Genomic DNA, 25,622 nt, shown 5'->3' with positions numbered 1-25,622 from the left:
ATTAATTAATTAATTTTAAATCTGATATTTATTTTGTATATTGTAATTTTTTGATCATAGTCTTCAATATTGGAATATCCTATATTTATTTTTACTACATATTTCAAGATGTAATATTAGGATCTTTTATTTAATTAGTTTGTGTGAGATCTTAAAATCTATTTATATAATAAATCGTAATAATAAAACATAGTGTGCAAAAGTTCGTCATTAAAATTGAATAATATTCTAATCAGTGCTTGGTTGATTCGCGAATAAACAAACATCGGTATAGAAAGAGAAATTATATAAACATTGAAATATATAAATTAAATGAAAGTATAAATCATATAATTTCTGAGATTTAATCAATATAGGTACCAAAAGTAGATACTGACATTAAACTTAAAAAGAAAAGATATGAATTAAAAATTTTTTCTGCTGTTATGCTGTGTAAAAATTAGCGTCACTTTTCTTATATTACGTATTTTAATATCTCAAATAAGTGCAAAAATTTTTGGGGATTTCAAGCAACACGAACAAATTTATCGAATTTACTTGAATCGACTTTTCTTACGTCGCATATTGTAAACACAACTTCGGGCGAATAACTACTTTTTGGCGACGTAAGAAAATTCATGTAAATGTTGTCAAATTCGTTAATTAATGCCATTATACATAACATGAATCAAGGAAATTCTTCAGTTCATTCGAGAAAGAGACTTTCAAAAAATGCCTTAATCTTGTCACACGACAGCAATTGCAAGTAGGTTATATTAGGATGTTTTATGATTGTAACGATGAAAAATATGCATTTTCTTAGTAATTATTCAACGTATTGCTTTTTGAGAAATAATAATTAACAAATAATATCTTGCGCTCTAGATTAAAGACATTGCCTTCATCAACATGTATATCGGATACCTTAACGGGAGATCTGAAGACAGATCTATCGAAAGATAGCAAAATCATGCTTAGTTATGGCAAATCTTCAACTCGAGTTAATAAAACGGTAGCTGTGGAATATATACATATATTATGGATATAAGTTGTCAAATTATGTTGTGTCAAATTATATTAATTCATTCGAGTATTAGGTTTCCAATGCGAATCTTTCCGCGAGAAAATTGTGGAACAATGTATCTAAAATGACTAGAAATTCCGTTGCTGTAAATGATGTAATCGAAGAAGGTTTTGTATTTTACAATCTTTCTATTTTATAATAATACAAGACGCATGGGTTGGAAAGAAGTTAATTACTATTTAAATTTAAATACGTAACAAAATTTATTAGCGTTTTTAAAGAGAGTTTTACATTAAGGATCGAGCACTTGTATTTCTTTTCACTTGTAATTTTATTTGGTATTGTATATCCGCTATCGCGAAATGTATTGATTTTTAGAAAGTGAGCTTATTGGTATGTTGACGAAACAATTGCATCAAGCTGAGTCACAAATGCGAAAGATGCAATCCGTTTTGACGAAAGCTGAGGAAGGCTTGCGAACTAAAGATCAGGAAATTGGACGCTTAAAGCGGAAGGTTCTCTGTACGCTTTATTTACAATAATCTAAGAATGTAGTATTATTTCATAATATTCATAGTCAGCTTAGTAGAGAGCTGGTCTTTCCGTATTTGTATTGTGTGTTTATTAAATTTAGTTATAAAATATCATCGAATTCATTTCTTTGCGTATTCTGTTCTTATATTTTTTCGTACTTTTATGAACTGTTTTTCGATACAATTTCTCTCCTTTTTTCCGGATGATATATCACGTTACTTTGGTAGATTAAAGAATGGGAAACTAAGTACAAGAGTCAGGAGTTGCTACGAAAGAAAGAGCAACGAAATCAAGCTAGTAATTCCGAATATTTCTATCAACGATGTCTAACGCTAGAACACAAGATCAGCGAGATGGAGGTTTAAATTTATGTTTTAAATATGTCCGTTCTGTATATTTAAAACATAATTAGTAATTAGTAATTGCGTCATTTTGATATTGCAGAAATTCTTAGCTGATTACGGGTTAATATGGGTGGGTGACCCCAAAAATACGACAAACGTAGATGGTAGCAAGTAATTAGAATAAACTATTTGCTATTGGCTAGAAGTAGAAGTAACCGATCTAACAATTAGTTATAATTTCATTGTAGTAATTATATCAACGCCTGCTATGAGCAGTTAGTTGCGAATATCGATCAGTTGAACCTAGCTGCGGGAAAGGGTGAAGTTCACATTCATCATAATGAGAAAGGAGGAGGAGCGACATTCAAAGTAATGCTCTAGTTTTGTACGGCGTACTTCTATATTGTTTCAATATTTACGAGATTTATACGCTTACAAAATTACCGCACGTGATACATTTTTAATATATATTTCGCAAATGTCGGAGAAGAATATTTATTATTGATTAGTTAGAGTTAATATGTTTATTAATTATTTAGTGATTACACTTACACATATTGTCAATCAGCATTTTCTTTATACATTTTAATTAAAGACTCCTCCCTGCATGACGTTGAAATTTTATAAAAACGGTATGTGCGTCAATGGAGAACCATTGCGATCTTACAATGATCCATCCGCAATCTCGTTTATCCGCGATATTCTGGATGGATATTTTCCATCTGAATTGCAACAAGAATATCCTGATGGAGTGCCCTTTATGGTAAATGTATTAGAATAGTGCAACAGAATTTTAGAATATACATTATACATAATGAGATATATTCTTCGCGCTTTTTCCCTGGATTCTTTGATCAGTACGGGACTAATAAAATTTAGCCCGCATTCTTCTTATAATTATAATTTGTACTTGCATTCGTAGATCGAAGATCGTAGAACAGAATTGCACGTAGATGATTCCGCTTGCTTTCCTGGCCAAGGATATCGGTTGGGAAAGCAAACTCCAGTAGATAACTTGTTATCGACAAATTTACGGAGATCAAATAACGTTTACCAAAGATCTACTCGTGCAATCCCTTCGGCAAAAGATAACACTTCCGAGAACATTCCGCTTTTATCACTTCCAGATCGGTAATATCACAACTTCTAAACAAATAAATATTCAAGTACCTGACTTTTCTATACCGCAATATACATCCTGAAATACTGAAAATAAGCAAATTTATCTTATAATTATAAAGAAATTATAAGCTGATTATTATTACGTATTGCTAAAAAATTTATAACGCATTTTTATACTTTCTATTAGTTTATTGGATCCCAAAATCTCGGAATCGCTTTCTGTCGATCTATTTTCCCTGAGATCGCAGATTTTAGCTTCACACAATAATATCTGCTCCAGTTCCCACCTTCAGTCACATATTAATGCCGAATTGGCACGAAGCAGTCGGCGAGAAAAAGTAAATCTTTATAATAGTTATCTGCTAAAAAATGTCTGAATATCGAAATATTATAATATTTTATGTATATTAATATTATATATATTATATATATATATATTTCTGCCCCCCGAAAAAGAGAGAATTAGCCACAAAAAATATGGAGTATGATATGAATGAGCAATCATCTAAATCAAGAGATACTTTGAGATTTGCAAGTAATAGTAGAACGAGACACCATAGCGTTTCTGATAGATCATCATCAAGGTTTTTTTCCCATGAATAAAATAATCAACATTTATTTATGTACTCAAGTTAAATTTTCCTAGTAGGTCACAGATTGTTGAAAATCGCCTCCGATTACGTTCGAAATCCGCCAGTTCGTCGGGAGAGCGATTGGGTATCAGTCAATCAGTATTACGGTCTAAAACATTAAGCACAGCGGAAATAAATAATATCAATGAGCTTAAGATTACCAATCTCACCTCTGAATATTTCGCGATGAAACATCCTCGAGGTTCGAGATCGGCTACTTGTGCAAGAAAGAGTACGGTGAGAAACATATATCAAGTTAACAGTCAGAAAACTGAATAGAAGATATGTAAAAGTCAGATACGTTCAAAATTTTTATTTAAGAAACCAAATTTTACTATTTCAGCCTCCATTATTGCGCCAGGTTAATGAAGCTATTGGAAAATCGAATGAGCTTCGATTAAAAGTTAGATCGTTAACCGGTAGTACTATATATCTAGTGCATGTCTTGGCCGATGAATCAGTGGCAAAATTATACGAGTTACTTGATAAAGCTATGCAAACATCTGGGCATAGAGGGTATAAAGTGGTGTTGAGCGGGTGAGGAAATATCTGACTGTTTAGCTTGATATTCTTAATTTACAAAAATTAATAATAATTACAAAAATTATTTGCAAAAGTTATTTAATCTTTCATCTTCCGTTTTCAAATTCACAATTGATATCGTTACTTAAAGGTATTCGCCGAAGAGATTGCTACGTGTAAATACATCGTTAAAAGAAAGCGGAATCAATAGAGATTGCGTTCTCCATCTTGTAAATGATTAAACTTATCAACTCGTAAAAGTAGATTTTGTATTTATACTATTGTGTAAAAGAGACAAATACGTAACGTACGTAACGTAATTTTCGTATGGAAACCATAAAAATATGTAATCTTTTATATTTAAATTTACAAATAAAATAATCGTGTATAATTTATATTGCATTTTTTCGAACTTTATTTCTAAACTAAATATTATATTTTGTCGAATTAATACGAATATATATGCATAGAAACAATAATTTACAGGAACATAATACAGAGGTAAATGCTGAACAGTAAAGGCTGCGTTTCTAGAAAGCAACGGATAAGTACAAATATAACTGTTATCAATAATAGCTGATTAGTTTGATGTTTATTTTCAAGTGTACTAGCTTAATGTAGATTTTTTTGATTAATAACTCCTAATCTACTAATTATTTTAATAAGATAAATTGATAAATGATAGATAAATATGTTCAAAAATATTGATAAATATCGGGCCATGAAATAGATTTTATCTTAGTATGGTACATATTTCGATACCAATGTTTTCCTGGTTGAATGAATTTGCATACTTATACAAAAGGTTGGGAGCAGAGAATAGTATCTTCATTGTAATTAACCCTAGGCCATTGCTCCGTGATTTAGGTTTGTAATTACAGAGTGGATTGATTTATGATTCTGTTATGTTACTAGTTATGTATCAGCACGTAAAATTCTAATATGTAAAGATTAAAGTGCAATTAATATTACATTTTCTTAAATAAATCTCTCTCTTTTCTCATTACTAATGTTATTCAAAATTTTATCCTGTTACACTATTTTATAAAATATTGCCAAGTATGTCTTTACCGGTTTGATTAAATTAATTTTAAATTTATTGATTAAATATTTTATTATATATATATATATATATATATATTAAATGTAAAATAAAAATAAAATATTGTTTTAGAAATAATTTAGATGATTTTATAAACAGTATAATAATATGTAATTGCGATAACATTATTATTTATATTATTATGTTATTTTGAAATGTAAGAATTGAACATAAATGTAAACCTGTAGAAAGCAATATTTTATAGCTCCGGAAGCGTTTTCTTCTTATTTCGTTGCTTTTTCGCCAAATTAATAACGACCGCAAGTTTAATAAAAAGTTATCAAAAATAATAAACGAAAACATAATATGTTTCTCTACCAAGGGTTTCTGGTTAATACATAAAAAGAATCGTCTTGTTTTTACTATAATATTCATTACTAATATTAATTTACTAATATTCAGATTCATTACACTATGTGCGCCCTGATTTACGCATATTGATAACATACATGTGATATGCAATTGATTAAGGTAGTCGTCTCGTCAGGGCATGTATTAGATAAAGTTTTTGATTTCGGATTTTATATCAAATTATATGATCAGCTTTGCAGTCGACTTTTTCTGTGGCTCCTTACCGACTATTTACTCTAAAAAATCGATCTCGAAAATCACAAATTTTGCATTAATTGCTCGGTACGTGTCAAAATTCAATCGAAAAGTATTTTTCTCACTTGTAACCTTTTTCGACGACTCGCATGATCAGCCGATCAAAACGGAGTCAAATGAAAAAAATCACATAATTTGGAAAAAGTAACATACTTTGTCACGTATGAAATTTTACACCATACGTCATAAAATTATTTTTCCCTTAGCAAAAATTGCCTGAAATATATTTCTGAACGTAAAAACCTACAAACAGTCGCATGACTAGCACGTAGCGAGACGCCTACCTTAAGAGTAACATGATAGTATGCGTATGTGTTGCGTCAGGAAAATTATGGAATTTCCTATCATCATCAACGCAAACCACGTCGTGATAGCTCCGAGCTCTATCAATCAACGGGATAGGACTCGCGTAGATTTATCTATGGGCTTCCGCCGACGGATCTGTCAGCGGATGCTTTTCGATCAGATATCGTATAGTGGGGCGGTTAATAAGAGGTCCTGTTTGTCAATCGATATCCAAACGGGATGACACTCCCCCGGGAAATTTCTAGCGTATTCCGCTCGTAAATTTCACGAGTACCAAGCGATCCGGATTGCACTTAGAAGCATAATTATTGAAAATAAAGAAACACAATGAACTTTATCGAGCGCCCGCATTATCGTAAAATGAAACTAATAGAGGAATCTAACGCTTCTCCGATTTGGACTGAAGAATGTCACGTGGAGGCAGACACGCAGTTCTCCCGCGATTTTTAATTCCTTACGTCGAAAAAGTCTGAGCAGTTTCTGCGATCCTTTTAGATTCGAGCAATAAAAAACGCGCGATTATTCTTTCATCCTCGGGCGATATTTCGCTTGACTTTTCGTTAAATGCAAGATGGAAGATTCCATCCAAAGAGATTTACGAGTAAGAGTTCAATATTCATAAATAGGATAGGTTTAATAGGATAAATAGATTTTAGAAAGCTTAATTGCAAAAACCGCGAAGGTATCTATATATTAATTTAACATAAGATATATGTTTTTATATTGTAGACTGTAGAGATATTAAATTATAGGAAACCATTTTTTGAGAATTGAGATTGGAAGAGGGAGAATGAGATAAGAAGTGAAATCGTACAGTATTATATTTTATATTCTCTAGATTATATTATAGTGTCACGTAGTAAAGAAAAGCGGCGGTATCCGCAGACAATCGCATAGTCCAAGCACGCATTTACGTTTCGACGCACACAATTGGTCTACCGTACTTAGTTCTTTGTGATTTTGCTGTTTTATTAATAACATAAAAAATACAAAGTTATACAAACGCGCGGTTCGCAGCGCGTGGATAGGCCACCCACGTGTGTTACATCACTTGCGTGAAGGTGTAAGAACAGAGCGCCCAATCCTCTCTCTCTTTTTTTATCTCTCTTTCTTTCTCTCTCTCTCTCTCTCTCTCTCTTTCTCTCTCTCTTGATTAAATATTAAATTAACGAACGTGGGGGGAGGGGGGTGTACATCAATGCTCGATTAAATACAATAGAGATATTCTGTAATCGTGTAACATACAAATTGGAACTACATTAACGATCTGTTTCGATTCTGCGCGATCGCTCGTGTCCGTGTTTCGCGTGCTTTGGTATTTCTTATTCATTCATCATAATAAGCATATTAGTCATATAATTGCGTATAGTTTAATTGAAGAAGTAAAAATCATGGGGAGGGGAGGGGGTGCAAGCATCGGGGAATTCAGCTCGCCAAATTCGATCATCCACGCGTGATCCAACGAACCGAGAGCTCTCTCGCGCAGAACGGAAACAGGATCTCAGACTAGGCTCACGTCCGAGGTCTTCTTCTCAGCGTAAAATCTATCGACACCCGAGGTATCGCTTATCGTATAAAATTATCATTAATTAACTTAGAGACGTTATCGCACCCTCTCATGTCAGATCTACGTGCACAATTTCGGTGGCTCGGCCGCGCGATTTTACTCGGCAAGTTTCTTTTGCCGTCGAGATTCTTGCTCAATATAGACAGTCACTCTTTTCTCCACGAAGATTATTATTAGAAGCACTTTATCTCGTCACTGATAATTTTCTAATGCAATCGTTAATTTATATATATCGTTCTATCCTAGAGAGAAATCGTTTCAGTTAACATAAAATCTTATCTTCTTATCTTAACGACTCAAAATCTTATTACGATTGAATATCAACTTACTATTCTCTCTCTCGCGATGGAGAGAACCGCCGCTGAACATCGAGCGCTATAAAATTATACCTCATCAATTAAACATCGAAATACTATATTACTGTCCCCGCGAGACGATCACCGGTACCGAAAAATCGACGACCGTTATCACTTCGTATCCTCGCCGATCGCGGCAAGAAAAAGAAAGGAAGCGACGACGATACATACGCGTGCCTAAATAACGACGTACATTTTTTTATACACATAACATACGCGTACATGTACATATAGCGAGTCTCTCTCTCTCTCTCTCTCTGACGAAAACATTTAAAAGAAAATAGAAGAAAATGGCACCGTCGGTTTCTCGTGCGCTTCGTCGCGTGCTCTCCGTCTTCATTGGCACTAGAATCGCATTTTATCGCGATTGTCATCCTCGTTCTCTTCGCCGTTGCCGTCTGCCGCGGCCCGTTTAGCTTCTGAATCGATGATTCAGATTCGTGCGGTAGTTCGTCATCGCGTCGAAAGTGTCCCTCTTCCGCGGACACTTGCCTTGCCACTTCATGTACTCGCCGAACTCGCAGTTAGGCATTGCGCACTCGTTGTTCTGAATGCATCTGTAAGCCAAAAAAATTAGATATGACACAGATTGGAGCTGGTCGGTCGGAAACGTTCCTTTACATTTTTAAATAATCGTTCTACGAATATCGGAGTACTTTTCATGTGCAGAATTACATTATTAGTTTTTAGCTGAGAAATCAGTTTTTATTCGAGCGAAATTTTTAGAACAACGAGATTACCAGAGCAAACGTATTTGTTACAATGTGTGAATGTTTAAAAAAGTACAGTTGAAGCTAAATTGGACTTGAAAGTCCCGCAAAGCGATTATACTGAAATTTTACGGTACCTATACGTAGGTATGCAAACGGAGTTCGCATTATTTTGTCTTGCAAATGCCGCGGTGATTAGTATGTAGGTGCCACGATATTTTACCGTCGCACTTTGCTCATGCACGCGTATACTGAAATATTTTTCGGCATACGAAGTATGCAAAGTATCGCAAAATTGCAGGTAGACGTACTCACATTCTGTCCGCAAGGGAGAAGAATACCTTCCCACGTTTGGTCTTTATACAATTTTCGTTGCTCTCGTAGCAGTTACACTGGCAAATTCCTTCTGGGGTGATCCTCGGCGTGAATTCCGATGGGCAACGGCATCTGAAGTAAATTTCTTAAATAATTATTGGATTAACGAGTTTAATTTTCAGCAACAATTATAAGATAGTGAGAAATTTTCTGAACCGTTTCTCTGTTTAAAAATGCTAAGCTATTACGTTAAAATACGAGTACAATATAAATGAATGGGTTTAAATAAAATAGTTTCGATATATTTTATGTTCTATCGACAATAGTTGCGGATTGTTAAAAGATGCTCTTTCGCGAACTTACGGTTTTCTCGCCGGTGGTTTTTTCATGTTTTGAGGGGGCGATGAAGACTGATGGTGCCGATAGACTCTCTGGTCCGCGGGTTTCTCGTTCGTCGTGTCGTACTCGGACCTCTCCTTGCATTCACATTCCGTGTGATTGTAGAACGATAGCTTCTCCACTACGCTGCCACCACCCACGCTCGTGGTCTGCAATAAAATCAGGAATAAACATTATTAGGTATACGAGAATGTTAGAATACGTGCGCGATACGCATAGCCAATGTCGATACATTATGCGCGAGAGAGTCGAAAAGCACGTTCGAGAAGCTCGTCGGTAGAAATTCTTCTTTATACCGTTCTTCTACACCGTCATTTATTTATTCGTTAAATATTTGCTTACGCCGCAGTGCGGAAAATGGTTACGCGGTGGCTTCGCGATGTAGCCATTATATAAATATTGTCGATTTAAATTCGCGCATGATACGCATAAGCAAACTTTGTAAATAATGTTGCACGGTATACACAGGAAGCTAATCCAGCTTCCTCCTTTCCTTATAGCTATACACGGTATCGCGGAACTGTCGTCCTTCCTGCTTTAGAGCTCTTTAAGCCATTTAAGACTCTCCAGAAAACAACAGCTATATATAGTTATGTGATATTCTACATCGCATTTTTCACAAACTTTTTAATGATATTTACGTGTCAAACAATCAACACGGATTGTAAATATGCAAGTGAACCTTTGGACACATAACAGGCGAACATTCTAGTCACAACGCGACGGCGGGACTAATGAGAGCAACGAGGCTACAGACTGCATAACATTATGTTTAAAAACCCAGACTATCGACTCGTACACGCCCGACCCGGTTCTAATTGGGTTCAATTAACCCGGCTCACTTTTGTGTGCCCTCCGCCGTATAACAAACTAGCCGTTTTACCGACTGACACGCTGCCGGCGCTGCAGAAGCTATCGTCGGGCCGCATTTAGCCAGCCTTTAATCGGCCCTAATTGCTCTGCATCACTGCTCGCACGTACCGATTTCCGCTCGCATCTGACGCGATTCGATCGGTCGTCGTCCCAATAATTGACGTGGAATTGACGTTTGATATAAATAGGCGAACACGAAAAGCGATAATACGCTCGAACATCCGGCCAACAGTTTCGCGGCATATAATATGTCTGTCTTCTTGACGACTAATTCCTTAGTCTCATTTAAAAATTTTATTCCTATCCTAAAATATTATATAGCCACGCTTTCTGGGACATCTTAAAAATAAGAATTTAATAGACTTAATTTCACCATTGGACGTTCTTGACGGACATCTATATTATCGTTTTTCTCACTACTTATATCTTCCACGGAAAAATAGATGGGGTTGGCGATCGGGTTTTCTCCCCTCTCGTTAAAATGTGAGGCGAATTCGATCGAATCGTCGCGCCAGGAATAAGAATTCGGTTAATTGAAAGAGGTTAATTGAAAGTTAGAAAATCACCTGCGAGAGAAATTCTCTGCGACACGCGTCACATCGCAAGTGAAGCACGTCGCGCTCGTAATTACACCATATCATTTCCGTGCCAAACATTTGGCAACGGGTTGATTGATGCGCATCACGTGCAATAGAAAGCTTGCAATCCACCATGTATTACTCGAAGAAAAAAAGATCGACTATGTACATTATATTACGCGTTTTAAAAAATCGAAATTCCTGCGACACGCGCTGCAGAACGCAGAAGCGCGAGGGTGCATTAAAAATCCAACTTTTGCATTCGTATAGTGCCGCGCGTCGTTTCGTATTATGCGTGTTACGCGACGTGCGAAGAATGCACGGTGTTTCTGCATCGGAGATAGCAGAGAGTCGCAAAACTGCAGGGAAAGTACCAACGATTTCGTTTCGTTTACGTTACCACGAAGGCAGTTCCTCGAACTTTTTATCTCGTATATATAGAGATACCTTCCGAGACGATCTCTTCCTGCGAATCACATGTGAGACTTAAAGCGAAACTAGTAAAAAAATTTAATCTTGTTACGCGAGACTTCTTTATATCGAGCGTGCATTAACGGGCTAGCACAAAAATACTCCCGTTAAATGGGTCGCGGTACTCGATGGTAGGGTGCTCAATCACCGAGATCGATGACAATGAGCGAAGCGGAACGACACGCTACGATCGTGTGTCCGGTCGACCGACGGTGTCGAGCAATCAGTCACGGTTAAGATTCTATTTATTCGATTCCGTAGTCGCGCGTAATCTTAATGCCCTTTCGCTACGTGGGGTATAGCACGAGGGTATATACGATTGCGACAATCGTTTCTCGCGATGTCATTAAGAAGGCAGGATTGCGACAGCCGTTTCTCGCCGTTTCTCGCGGTGTCTTTCAAGGCGGCGCGGCGCGGCGGAACAGGCCGGAGGCGATATAATCCTAATTATCAGCCACACATCGACAATTATTACGTTTGTCGCACATCTTGATGTCCATAAAAAAAATTCTATCACAAACAAAAGTCGAATTAGTTCGATTGAAAAGATCGACGCGTTTTCGATCGAGAGCAGTCTAAATGTATCATAAAAGTCCTATGAAACGGGATGCGAATCCGTATACGACAAATTGCGCCGAAGAATCGCGTGGGACTCTTTTTTCCTGTCTTGATAAAGTGTGCGGATCTCGCTGACCCTCTGTAATACGAGCTGCATCCACGGGGCGTTCTCCGTCTCTCTCCGAGACGAGCTCCGTCAAGTCGGTACACGAGGATTGAGATTCGCGATCGTCTCTGACGGATTGCCTGGCCGAGGGATTGTGGTCATAAATTTCATGTCCCACAGTGCCGTGGGACGTCCTGCGGGGAATGCACTCGCTCTTTCGGAATTGCTTGATATATTATATTCTTATATACTGTTCGCCTGCAATTGCACGAAAAACATTCTAGATTATTTCGTCAATATAGTTATCTTAAATAATATAAATTTGCTTTACGATTTCTCTTTAAATTTGCTTCTTCAAATATCGTGTTTTGAGATAACTGTGATATTATCAGAAAATTATTAACATTTATATTGCTATTTGTTCCTTAATCGGATCAAACGTTCATTGCGTGTTTCATGCTTCTCTCTTTGCGTGCACTCAACATCAATACTCGGACAGAATGCATCTCCTAAAGGGATGCATCTATAGTCAGTAGAAAGGTAGTAGCGTGGCACGAGGTTCTCCATCGGTCTCGTGTTACAGAATTTTTGTCACTCAACATCAATACTCGGACAGAATGCATCTCCTAAAGGGATGCATCTATAGTCAGTAGAAAGGTAGTAGCGTGGCACGAGGTTCTCCATCGGTCTCGTGTTACAGAATTTTTGTCGGGAAGTGCGACGGCGTGGAATATAGCGTATATGTTTATGGGGTGTGCAGCTAGTGCGCTTATACGACTCCACGCCCATAGTATAAAGTCAGCTTAAGGAGTTGTCGCCGATGGCGATTGTGCGCGTTTCGCGCAGCGCGAATGGTATTCGATCATTCCTCGCTTATGTTCGTTAAGCTCTGGAAGTGACACGGAGTAATTTGCGGCAACGAATCGCGACAAGATCGATGAAAATTATACGATATGCTGACAATATGATATTTATTATCGGCCGAGAAATATAAGACAAACTTACAAGATGTTGCTGCGAAACATATTTTACTTTGCGTTTGTTTAATACCATAGTCTTTCGCGCATACAGTTATGACGATCGCGCCATATAATTGTAGCATCGAGCGTAGGAAGCGGAACGTTCCGAGAGGCGGACGATTTCCATAATGCGCCACAGAGATGGGCAAGAGGGTGTTCTTCGAAGCGCTCTCGCCGTGAGTCAGTACCGTGGATACACGGGAATTCCGGAATTTAATTTCCACGAGGATTATCCCTCTCGCGGGATCGGAGCAGCTGACCGGAGTCGCCTCATTAACATTCGCCGTATCTCGCTCCGGGCGTTCGTTCGTGAATGAAACACAGGAACCCGGCACGAAATCACGTGCACGCCGGTCTCGAGAGAGATCGGTGAACCGTGTCGAAGGCACGTCGTCTCTCAGACGAATATTCCGTATTCCATGCTCCGTTTTTTTTTTACGGGTATCCAGCCATCGACGACTGCATTCGCAAAGTTCTTCATCGATCCGTTTCGTTATTTAAAAAAAATAGTCCTGATTATTCCATGCGTTATAAAATTTTATTTTATTTTATTTTTATTGTGACATGTATACATTGTACCTCATAATACTTTTCACGTAATACTTTTATGTGGCAATCTCGAGATTAAATAATAAATCAAAAATTCTAATATAAAAATTTTTAAATGTCAATAGTTTTTGAATACAGAATTTGTGCGGACACACACACACACACGTATTAATTTATTATTTATTTATTTGTTTGTTTTTATTAATTCACTATTAATTTTCAAACGATATTGATTTTTACTATATATACTTATAGCAAATTTTGCTTTCTTTGATTTGTAGGTAAAGCTATAAATGATTTTAAAGATTACATGCACATTATTTAATCCTTTTTTTTAAGTATTTATGTAAAAGTAGAATTTGTGAGAATTTCAATAATAAATAATAAATCCATTTGAAAAGAATTAATAAAATCTGACATTAAAGAGTTAGCAAATCTAAATTTGAATACCATAGTTTATTTTTATGATCGGAAAATGACAATTATATATTACAAGTCATCGTTATTATTCATTTCTTTCAAGTTTTTATGTCTTGAGAAGAATAAAATTGTACAATTTTAATGAATCAGAAAAAAACAAGTCCTCTACATATCTTAACGCTGCGGCAACTAAATTTTATTTTCTTGATTTGTTAGAAAAGAATTAAGTTATAAAGAAAAGTTCTTACTTTCATAAACTTATAAGTTAGCCAGTTAGCGGAACCTTTTTTTCTTTGAAAACTTTTTAGCAACAAATGAGTAACAAATAAAAATATTAATTAGAATTAGTTTTGCTTATTTTGTTTCGCTAACTTATAAGACGTCTTTCATAAAATCCCATAATCACATTTCTTTATGGATGTAAAAATTCGTCATAAAAGAATAATATATTATTTTAGATAATAATTTTTTCGATTGGAAGAAGATGAATTTCATTTTTTAACGAATAAACGTTAGTAAGTTAGCTCATTATGATAGCCCATTTGTCGAAATTGACTTTAAATCCTAAGAACAACGTATATTCAGTTTAATACAGTTGCAAAGCGTTATATATTCAAAATCGCTTGACACGTGGCCTTGGTGTTTACTTTTTGCGGCATACGGCGAGGCATAGCTACGCGCTTCGTGTACGAAAGATCGCCGATCGCCGCACTATCGTAACAATGCTCGAGCAAGCAGGTAGTGGCGCGAGGCGCTCCATATCGTTATCTTTCAAAACGCGATTATTCCCTGATGCGAATAATCAGTTCAGTCTGACTAATCACCTCCATAATTAATAATGAAGCATATCAAGGTGTATTGAAATAGATTATCTCGCGCGATTTATTCGTGATTTATTGAAAATATTATACCGAAGCGATAAGCTTAGAGATTATGAATTCAATTGCGGTTTATGGGTAATAGTTATATGCCTTTGACAATTTGATTCGAATCATCTCGCGCCGTGCTTTGGAATTTTCGCTAGTTTTAAACCGCAATTTTCAAACCGAGGAGACATACAATATGAAAGACAATCGGGGGCATAAAATACATGAATCTATATCAGTTCGAACAATTTAAATAACAGAAATCCGTGGTATATCGGGCGTTTATACGCGTATGTATTGCGAGATTTATTCGAATTTTCGAAATGCGTTACCAAATGTAATACTGAATAACTGAATCTAGATTGGGTATTTTGGAACAATCGATCGCGCGATCCATTAATTACATCGCATCACATAGCATCAAAACAAAATTCAGCAATTGTATATATCGGTAATTTTGTCTATCGTTATTCAAAATTTATTAGTTGCACTAATTTGCTAAACCTTGCAGATATCGTATCAATTTTTTTTTTTGTGCGTTTGCGTATATTTCTCTATTGTCACGATAATACAGTACGTAACAAAGTGTGTACGATGCGCAGTTAACGTGTGCAAAGTATCGCACAATCGTGATTTCATGAGTGTTGTGTATGTGTGTGTCAAAAACGAAGGAAACTGATAACGAGATGAAGCGATGCTGGGAGGCATCGGGCAACGGCGGAGCAACCATGGGGTGAGTAATTAATTTATTATTCTATTTGTTACTCGCATAATTAAATTGTAATTATTTTATGCGCGTCTCGGTTATTTGTTGAAACACATTAGGTGCTATAATTTAGATATATTTATGTTTTACAGTTCAACGCAGGGTTTAGCGTAATTCAACTTAGTTCACCTCCGTCGTTGCGCATCGTTTCGGTGAGTGATGAATTACATATTTAACTAGGAGTAATGGATCTATGAAAATTGTATTGCATATATACATAAGAAATGCGTAAATGTATGAAGTTAACGTAAAATATAGAACAGAACGTAGAGTTCCATAAATTTATTACAATGAATAATGGGCGAGGAAAGATTAAAGTTATATTTAGTCCCAATATATATATATAATTATATGTCGATTATTATGCATACAAAAATGCACATACGTACAAAGTTCATGAAATAGAGCTTATTATGTATGGCATATTTTGACGAGTACTCTACATAGACAAAAGCTTTTCAGAAAACTCAATTAGAAACCATGAGAAGAGATAATATATTAATAATGTGATTTGAGCAATATTTTAATATAAATGCAAATTATATTTAAAAAATTGATTGAATGTTCAAATAATTTTATTACTTATTATTAGATAAATAGAGAAAAGAAGAAAAAAAGAAGGAGAGAGAGAGAGAGCAGAGAGAAAGAGAGAAATAAAATAAAGATGTAATAAGTAAAACTCTGCCGTTTTTTTAATATAAAATTTTTTCTAAATTTCTTTCTGATGTTCGTATCTTATGGACGATAAAAATGTTTATTTATATTTTGTATATATTTATGTGAAGTAAAAATATTTTTACCTCACATAAGATCTATATTTTTTGATAGAGATTGGCGTAAGAAGTATTTGTTTATCTCTTTTCCACTTATTCCATCGATTAAAATCTCAATCACACGCATATAGGCACGCGCGTTAAGATACGGGAAGACGCCTTCACAGGTATAATCTTCCGAGACCTATCTAGACCTCGCTTTACTCGAGAGCGACCTTTTCGCGAATCGACGGTTTCATCAAATGTTAGGAGAGCCCGGCGCGCTAAAATTAGCGGGATAATCGCATCACGAGAGCAAAATAAACCGTGAACGTTATGCTTACATGCTACTTATGCCACTTTCCATACTATTTTGCAACGGATAATATTTTTCACGACTACTGCCTACAACGATATTACTTCATACGCTGTAAATCTTGCCGGGGAGAACGTTGACTCGAATCCCGTTAAGCACCGTTTGCTAGTCGAAGACTTGTGTCATTGTAATAGAAGTGTCTATCGAGCAGACGCTACATATCGTATGACTGTCCCATACACAAAGTTATCAGATGTCTCGAGTATCGCAAAGGATTGTTACATTTTAAAAAGTGCAGACTAAACAACGTCGACAGACTTCTTCGCTTTAGTGCCTTGATATTGTATATTATAAATGATATTAACTGGAGATATTTTAATGTACACATGAAAACTTTTTTATACATACATTTGTGTAAAAATATATATTTCAACGTTTTTTAAGTGAGCGTTTTACAATGACGATTTTTACGGATTTATTTTCGAATAATATTTAATGTGCGATATTTACGGATGTGATTAATACACCGATAGGTCGCGCAACGGTTTCGTACAAAACGTCTGGCGGTTAAAATAAAATTTCCCTCCCCCCGAAAAACGTAATGAATCCTCGATTAATCGACTCGTTCGGTAGGCAAACTGATTCGGCTGCCCCCCGGCAACAATAATTAATTCCCAGCAATCCCAGCGTCCGACGGTAATTAAAAGACGGGTCGCTTCGTCATCGCACCCACACGGTCGGCGTTGAGAAAAAGACGCGCGTGAGTACCCGGGATTACAATGTGGCTTTGTGCTGCTCACGCTTGCGCGTAATTAACATACAATATTCTCGGAGCAGGGAGGTCCGTTTCTCAGAGAGAGAGAGAGAGAGAGAGAGAGAGAGAGAGAGAGAGAGAGAGAGAGAGAGAGAGAGAGAGAGAGAGAGAGAGAGAGAGAGAGAGAGAGAGAGAGAAAATCAAGACGTTCAGTTCTTAAAGATGGTTCGGGAACATTAATCCGTTAAAGTGCCATTACCGCACGTAAGTTTGTTCAAGAAAATACGAGCCGTTAGAGGAAATGGTTGCATAAGTCATTATCCTTCTTAATTGGTAGATATCTGAAAAAACATTTGCGTCTGTTTCTCGAAAGACGTATAAAAAAAATCAAGCTCAACTCGAGTTAATTTGCGTAGTTTGTCCGCGGATGTGCTTCGTTAGCATAATTTTTATTAACGTACAGGAACTCAGAATGCAAATCGGTTTTCGCTCGCTAGTATAGGATTGCTGTTTCATGGGGCAGATGGGAGATGAAAGATATACGGTGTATCCAATGTCCGTCAACCAGTCTCGATCTTTGATACATGGTGTCTCTGAGCGATATCATCTTACGTTGAGTCTCGTTCGTATTTATCAGCACTTTCTTCATCTCCCGCCTTCTCTTTCGGAGCTCAAAGTTAGAAACTTTCTACAGATTTATATCTCCCGATCTCGTATCGTTATTTTATTTGAAAAACTTTCCGATGCCTCCGCTTCAGCGGTGAAACGATGTTTATATTTTTTTTGTTTTATAAATTAAAACGATATAAATTTTCTTTCGATATTGATTTCTATTTCTGCATTTGTCATAAAAAATACACGTGTTCGAATGCTTTGCGTGTGCTGGATTTTCACGGGCACGCGCTCGGTAAGTGCTAAGACCGATTTGCATGTGATTATTGGTAGGCGTTCCTACATCGACGATCGAGATCTTTATCGCGTTACTGTAACGCTGAGGTCCCCCTTCAGCGAGGAGATTACACGGAAATTAGCTATGGCGGCTATCGGAATCAGACCGCGCGTCGATTTCTAATTGCCACGTGGATATGGAAAATCGAGTTTATACGCGATCGAGCATCGGGATAAGCTTCGACGTTCCCGTCTCCGATGCTAATGTCTATCAATAGAGATCGATATCTTACCCAATTACTTAAGTAAATCAAGCTCGCTCTGTAAATACGCATAATTTCGTCCGAGAGACGGCGAAAAAGCTTGACGTAATTAATTGCAATTGCGCTACGTGAAGGCACGGGGTATTTTTTCAGAAATTTATCGCATCCCCGAACGTCTTCATTGACTTAAGCTGCACAGCGACGTGGGTCGTACGTAACTCCGGTAATTTCGGTGGTTCCGCGATAAGGCCGTCGTAAATCAACGGGTGCGTCTGGGTCAGCGCGGTTCGCGTTCAACCTGTTCTGAACCAGATTCGCAGAGCCGCCGGCAAAACTGCGGAGATGCGGTGGCAGCTAAATGGCTCTCTGTCAATGAGAGCGGGTCCTCCCCGCGCCGTTAAGTACAGGTTTCTATCAAGTTCCGCGATGCCTATTCGTTTGATAAATGTCGTGCCGTGTTATCAGGGTGTCGGTAGATGTTATTGACCTTGTCGATCTTGCATTCCAAGCGTTGCGATTGCAAGGATCAAATGCAATTTTCCTCTCAGAAGTATCGTGTCATTAAAATAATCTGCTTTTAATTGATATGTAATACGAATTGATGCGACAAATGTACGATGTGCAACCGCGCTTGTATAGTCATTCAAAGGATAGATTAAACGCTCTAATGCACGGCGATATCTGTCTTCACGTAAATATTTTTAACAAATAGCATTCATCGTTATCGCGTTTACGTTACACGCTAACATCGTCGACCGCTTGAGTAACTTCTTTCCGATGATACGTTCGTTTGTGTGTTCGAAACAACAGTTCAGTCCCAATGGAAGTTCCTGGAATATTGATTAACGATACCAACTTCCCGCGTCTCGCGCCGGATAACGATCGGTCCGAGTCATGCCGGTTCTGTAGTTCTGCGGCGCGTATTAATTAACGTTATAAGGCCGACCGGTTTGCTCCTCTGTTGCCGGTGGCGTACGTGCTGTCGACACGTCGAGCAGGCGTGTGTGCTTTAACAGCTTTTGAAAAATTTTTTATTTTATTTGGAAGAAAAAATAAAACGAAGGTATATATAAGAATGCAATCTGAAGCATAAATGCGTAAGAGAGGCGAGAATATTTGTAGCGCGCGTTGGAATGAAATGACAAGAAATTGCATTTGGCACTCTGGATCCTGTTATACAAAATCTATCGATATGCAGTTAAGATTTGTCTTCGAAAAGAGTCGTACATTTTCGAGAAGACTAATTTTCCATGTCGCTGCATCTGGAGCCGTAACATTAAACGCATTCTTAACGATCGCATAGGATAGGTAATCAGGCGCGAGCAATAATATGAAATCAGGTTGGCCGCTCGCTTGATTACCATAGCGCATTATAATGCAGCCGGTTAAATTCATCTCGGCGGCATGGCACGAGCGGCCGTGGAATGTCGTAAAGTTTCTCCGCCGTTGATCAGGATGCGTGCAACGCACGGCGAGAGGAAGCTAAGCGCGGGAGCATTTCACCCTTTTTGCTCTCGCGCCCGGCGCGGAATGTGCGGCCGGACGCGCATGATGCAGCGGCGATGCGATGCGATGCGATGCGATACACAACCGCGCGCACGTGTAACGTCAGCCGGCCGTTAAAAAACGTGGAAATTAACGACGACCCCGCGCGCGTTCGCGTTTTACTCCGCGAGAGGGGTCGAGAGATTCCGGGGAGACGATCGAGTCGCTCGATCTCTCGACCCCGATCGTATATCGACGCTTCGCGACTTCAAAGTCGATCGGCGTGCTCGCCGCGTGAGGAACTGGTTGAAGAATCACGAGGGTCCGGCGAGAGGAAGTGAAAGAAGTAGATTACCTCTGACCCGCCGGTTGCTGATGCGAATGTTCAATAAAAATCCAATACATATAATGTAGTAGCATCCAGTTATTAATCTTGTGTGTGTGTTTCGCGGTTCACTCTGTACCACGGTTTAGAGCATGATATTAATGTGAAATGATACGATATTTGGCCTGCAAGGCATTTCATGGAATGACTTAAGTATATACACACCATCGCACAGCTTCAGGTTAAAAAGGAACGCGAACGAGAAGATAGGAAGAAACGCAAGCATGTAACAGATAGCTCTGGGGAATTACAAAAGTGTTGCGATTATACGTTTCGCAATTTCGTTCGATCGACCAACTTGTCTCCGAAATCGATAATGCCGACACGTGGAGTTGCGGATTTAAAAGTCAATCGACGTATCGGCAGCGGAACCAGTTCTTGCGTTTGGCCGCAGATAAGATTCACAAAGATTGAAGGCGGAGAAACGGGGAGACGAAAGAGAGAACGGAACCGGCGAAGAAACAGCCTCCGATCGATGGTCCTCTTAGTGAATGGATCGGAATAAATCGGTGTTGCGCGTGTAGAGAATGTGGCCGGCGATCGTTCGGCCGAGGGTCAACGAGATGAGAGATTAAGACCCGAAGAAGGAAGTTGTTTGAGTGTCGTTCCCTAACTGTTCCCTAACAGAGTCGCATAACTTATTCATCGGTAGCTTCGCTGTAATTTATGAGCGATTTAGCATGTTCGGTCAGGGGTATACCACGATGTTTCGAATGTCATACAGATATCACGTAGAATTACTTTCGACGTCGAAAAGTGTCGGGGAATCTCTTCCCGTGTGCCTCATCTGTGAGTCAAAGCGGCGGGAAAATTAAATACTGATGTAAATTTTGACGCAGAGTGCATCGCCACGAGTGTCGTTCGACTTTACACATTAAAGCGTGGTCTATGGGCTGTTTGACAGCTAACTAATCTCGGCTTAGGTTTCCAATTTATGTCGCAAGGATTATTAACTTCCCTATTACGTTCATTTGCCTCGATGTCTCTAGGATCTCGCTCGCTTGGCTTCGAAAACTAGTCTCGTATATTTAAATAATAATTATAACTTTTTTTACGTCTCCATTTACCGATGGTTGGCTCTTCAGGTTTAATTATTTCACTTCCTCATTCTCTACAAGACTTTTTCCCCGGTCGCCGATCCGATATTCCATCGACGTAATGTTCCATCGGTATCATCTTTCACGGTGGTATTGAAGTAGGCGTGCGTACACGGAGGCCGCGCATTAACTTTCGGCGTATTAGTAGCTATACGAGCGGGTTTTAAAGTAGCTGAATCGGGTGCCGCGCCGCGTACCGTCGATAAATCTACTTTAATACCAACGGACGGCGGATAAAGTCAGCTTAATATCACGGATCCACCTCCGAGATTACGGTGAAAAGTTTACGAGCGTTTATCGTGCCTGAGGGTTACAGGTGATGGTTTACAGGTGAAACTCGGCGGGCCTGGGATCCCTTGCGCGGCGGGATCGATTTGAACGAGATTGATCACGGTTTCCGCGAACTTGCGCGGAACGATAAATCCGTTTTATATATGTATATACAGGAACGCCCACACACACGATGCACCACGGCTGTTACTTTCTCATGCACGAGTGTTTTTCACGTTTCGACTTAACCGATAGCATGCCGTCGGCACCGGCACGTTTGCACGGGAAAACGCGCGCGGTTTCGAGCTCTCTATTATCCGCGCGGCGGGACTTTTGCGTGTATTTATGCGACTGGGCCGCGATGCCCGGCAGGAATATACATTCGCGCGAACGCGAGATAATTGGATCTCCCCCCTCCGATACGGTTCATTTATACGCCCGTCTAATTGCAAATGGTTCTATTAAGCGTGAGCATTTTAGAGCCACCGAGCAATGGGTATACGTCTATGCATGGTGTAATCAATCTCAGTTCCAGGCTAATAATCGATTATTAATTGCGCAATTTATTAATTTCATCATCCATTCATTTCAAGCAACCGAATACAACGTAAATCAATATGCTATTGCTCACTTTAATGCACACCGCGTATTGTAATTTTTTTATATGTTATATAGGTATAAATTTGTTATATATGTATAACATATAACATATACATTTGTTATATGTTATAAAGTTAGACAAAATGTATGATTTTAATATAAAAATTGTTGACACGAGAACGATATTGTTATTAAGATATAAAATTTAACTGTCTTTTTTAAGCAAAAACGAAATCCATTCGACTCATGGATTTAATTAGAGTCCTTGTTAAACTATATTTTCTCTCGTAAATCGTGTAACGACGTTGTAATTGGTGATCGAAAAGCCCAGAAAGAATCAGTTATGTGGTTTCACCGTGAAAGGTTCTTTCGGAAGTTCACGACGCGGACAAGATTCGCATGTCCAGAAATTATCGCTGAGTAGTCGCTGCTAAGTATCGACGAAAATAATCGCCGCGGGAAAGGAGAGGCTTAATTATCATGGTCCATTCGAAAGTAAAAGATCGCGACGAGATGCACGAAGACCGTAAACAAGGATTAAGCGGAAAAAAATGGAGCTGAATTGCTGTTACAATTAGTGAAAGGTTAAAGCAACATTAATTGATCGGATATATGGCGATCGATAATCCGCTATAACGGAAACGACCCCCCCCCCCCTCCCCGATCGTCTTTCGCTCGTAGATTTTTTCCCGACGTGGCGTCTTCTCCTCGGCGAAGACGAGCCTGTCGGGTCGAAGACTGTCCGTGCGAGATGGCCGCGCACCGTATCAAGGGGGATCTAATTACAGGGCCCTGCTTCCTGCAGTAATTAATCGGTACGACCCGGAAGATTTATGTTGAACTGCCGCGCTCGCCTCCGCGTTCGCTCGCCCGTTCGGCGAGGGCATGCTCGTCTTTCGTGTCTTGATTGCAGCATCTTTTAGAAAACGTAGCCCTTGTTGTACCTATGTTGTTTCCTCATGAACTATTTATTAATACCATAATCTCATTAAAATTCTCAAAATTTTAATTTCTATTATGAGCGAGCGGTAAACCTCTCGCGTTGTGAATCACGAGAAGAGCGGCGAACAATTTGGAGAGGTTGTATAAGAATTTCAGAAAGAACCACTTACAAGTTTGGTTATAAATACCCTCTTCCAAGGACCTCTCTCGCGAACGCGGCAGACACGCGTGCATCCTCAAGAGTAGGTACTTCACTTAGAAAGTAGCCGACTCGATCTTCTTCGGTCGGCTAGTAACACGGTGTTAATATTAGCGGCGTCGGAATCCCGCCAGACGCGCCCGATCGTTTGAAATATGAGACGGGAACAATGAGTTTCCGGTCAACTTCGTACCTTGGACGAGCGACAATGGCCTTATTGTCTTGTATGGACTGCATAAAGATGCGCTCCTGCGTCAACCAACCCTTCGCATAATCTTGCACCGTTGTCGTGTTCGCGACAGGAATACTGTATTTATGGCTTACTTTATGGTTGTATCTAATTATTCCGTTCTCTAAAAGGAAGCTGACGATAAATTTATTCCCGTTGAATTAGTTAATTTGCTGAGAAATTTGCAACCGCGGCTTTAAAAGATGATATATACCTATACATAAGTAATTTTTTGTCAGATCCATAATCTTTAAAATTTATTTTTATTTTTAATAGAAATGTAACTATAATAGGAACAGACTAATAACACTTAATTAAAAAAGAATTTCGCTAAATTGAGCGTTGATCTACAAATATAATTTCTGTATAAGAATTATCAGAGATTGATTACACTCGATTATGCAATTGTAATGATATCGTAAATAATAAGAGTGCAATCGATGATCTCGCGCGAGTATTCAGTATATTGTTAACCGATCGTCACGATCAATTGAACAAAGCGCTGTTAACACAGATACCCGTCACCTGCGAGTAAAAAGTGCACGTCCGCTCGTGGATAAACACGTCGCGCTATCAGTTCGTGTCATCGATCATTGCGTAACCGTCCGCGCGCATCACGATATTCATCCGCATTGTTAAACGTGGTGATCTATCACGCGTGCATCGCCCGGTTGCTGTGACCGACCGGCCGGATCGGCGAGCGGATCGCCTCTCTCGGCGTCGCGTCGTCGCCGCGCTCGTTAATCTTCGCGGTCCTGTCGCGAGGTGAGAAGTCGTATGACCTTATATAGGAGGAGAGAGAAAGATCATGAGAGGATCACGATCGCGTGGCATGTTAAACGCGCCTGGACGATGAACGCATCGCGCGCGAATTTAACCGTGCCGCGTTTGTAACGCCACGAGTGCACGACGATCGTAAAATGCGCTCGTAATCCGATCTAGCGCGTCTTGATCTGAATGTTAACGATTTAATATCTTTTGTGCGCCTTTACGCGGACGCGAGATATATTATCGCGACGCTTCGCTGCGATATCCTCGGGACAGCGTGGCATAAAATTGCCAAATTTCCAAGTAATCTCGTAAACGCGTGTGGATGGACTATTTTAACGTTCCAGCATTGCCGTTAGGGTAAAAAAAATAGACATAAACGAATCGTTTCCCGTTGCTTCGCTTCGTCTGCTTCGCTTCTGGAACGTGCAAATAAAATCAAAAGAGGAACTTCATTTGCGTAAGGACGCGCTGTGGGAATTTAACCGACGTTTCGCGCCGTTACTTCGCGCCCATGCATTTACGATGATGACACTCTCGTTAACCCTTCTCACGTAAGAGAATGAAGCGTGCAGCAGCGGGCTTCGTCCGCGATAATCAAAACATTCCGTAATAAACCGCGATAACGATCGGATATATCCTAGAGATCCTCAGCTAACTGCATTTCCAGCGCGCGTGCTGCATATTGCTCCATTCTTCAGTCGTCACTTCGCGGTCTTCTCGGCCGGCGCGGCGTCTTCGTCCGCCTCCAATTTCCGCAGCCGCGTGTTCCGCGGGCGGCGTAAAAAGACGCAGCCGCACGGGAGAGCGGAGATTAAACGTCCGATAACGTCGAGTTATTTCATGCTTAAGCCAGTCCTCAGGTACCGTTCACATTGGAGGTTCGATGCTCGTCCTCGCAACCCTTACCTCTTACGAACGTCAATTAACGTTTGCTATAATTGAGGAGC

The 25,622-nt window shown here is 38.9% G+C and overlaps 3 protein-coding genes across 10 annotated transcripts in view; 2 read left to right on the top strand and 1 right to left on the bottom strand.

Moving 5' to 3' along the window:
• The window catches only part of LOC143905204 (coiled-coil domain-containing protein 170), a 162,851-nt gene that overhangs the window by 18,889 nt on the left and 118,340 nt on the right, over positions 1-25,622 (top strand). The window contains exons 1-2 of one of the 7 annotated variants that reach the window (XM_077420438.1): positions 15,638-15,691; positions 15,817-15,876. The exons of 5 other annotated variants lie outside the window; for them this stretch is intronic. In XM_077420438.1, the coding sequence (XP_077276564.1) occupies positions 15,653-15,691; positions 15,817-15,876 (99 nt within the window). In that variant the 5' untranslated portion in view covers positions 15,638-15,652. Of the gene's footprint in view, positions 1-15,637; positions 15,692-15,816; positions 15,877-25,622 lie in introns of those variants that run through there. One more of the 7 variants, XM_077420446.1, reaches the window with a different exon arrangement.
• On the top strand, positions 1,382-6,761 carry LOC143905085 (uncharacterized). The gene is made up of 11 exons (XM_077420221.1): positions 1,382-1,518; positions 1,765-1,896; positions 1,982-2,052; positions 2,130-2,250; positions 2,477-2,644; positions 2,804-3,013; positions 3,171-3,341; positions 3,460-3,587; positions 3,623-3,872; positions 3,979-4,172; positions 4,309-6,761. Exons 1-11 carry the CDS (start codon positions 1,399-1,401, stop codon positions 4,397-4,399), a joined length of 1,656 nt encoding a protein of 551 aa, XP_077276347.1. The 5' UTR covers positions 1,382-1,398; the 3' UTR covers positions 4,400-6,761.
• LOC143905203 (uncharacterized) overlaps positions 6,975-25,622 on the bottom strand; it is an 86,432-nt gene continuing 67,784 nt past the window's right edge. The window contains exons 4-6 of one of the 2 annotated variants that reach the window (XM_077420436.1): positions 9,483-9,667; positions 9,120-9,251; positions 6,975-8,651 (exon numbers count right to left, since the gene is read on the bottom strand). In XM_077420436.1, coding sequence (XP_077276562.1) covers positions 8,507-8,651; positions 9,120-9,251; positions 9,483-9,667 — 462 coding nt within the window. In that variant the 3' untranslated portion in view covers positions 6,975-8,506. Of the gene's footprint in view, positions 8,652-9,119; positions 9,265-9,482; positions 9,668-25,622 lie in introns of both variants that reach the window. The other variant, XR_013259142.1, reaches the window with a different exon arrangement.

Source organism: Temnothorax americanus, unplaced genomic scaffold (assembly GCF_048541705.1).
Source record: "Temnothorax americanus isolate GAGA-0224 unplaced genomic scaffold, ASM4854170v1 Scaffold6, whole genome shotgun sequence".
NCBI classification, from domain to species: domain Eukaryota; kingdom Metazoa; phylum Arthropoda; class Insecta; order Hymenoptera; family Formicidae; genus Temnothorax; species Temnothorax americanus.
Note: the sequence above shows the minus strand (reverse complement) of the source record. Positions and strands in the feature narration are given on the sequence as shown.

Bases quoted from the DNA above. Each gene is read 5' to 3' on its own strand.
- LOC143905085 (XM_077420221.1), top strand. From the start codon at position 1,399: ATGTTGACGAAACAATTGCATCAAGCTGAGTCACAAATGCGAAAGATG. The intron at 2,053-2,129 runs GTAATTAGAATA...ATTTCATTGTAG, and splicing joins ACAAACGTAGATGGTAGCAA to TAATTATATCAACGCCTGCT. The intron at 3,014-3,170 runs TAATATCACAAC...AATTTATAACGC, and splicing joins TTTTATCACTTCCAGATCGG to ATTTTTATACTTTCTATTAG.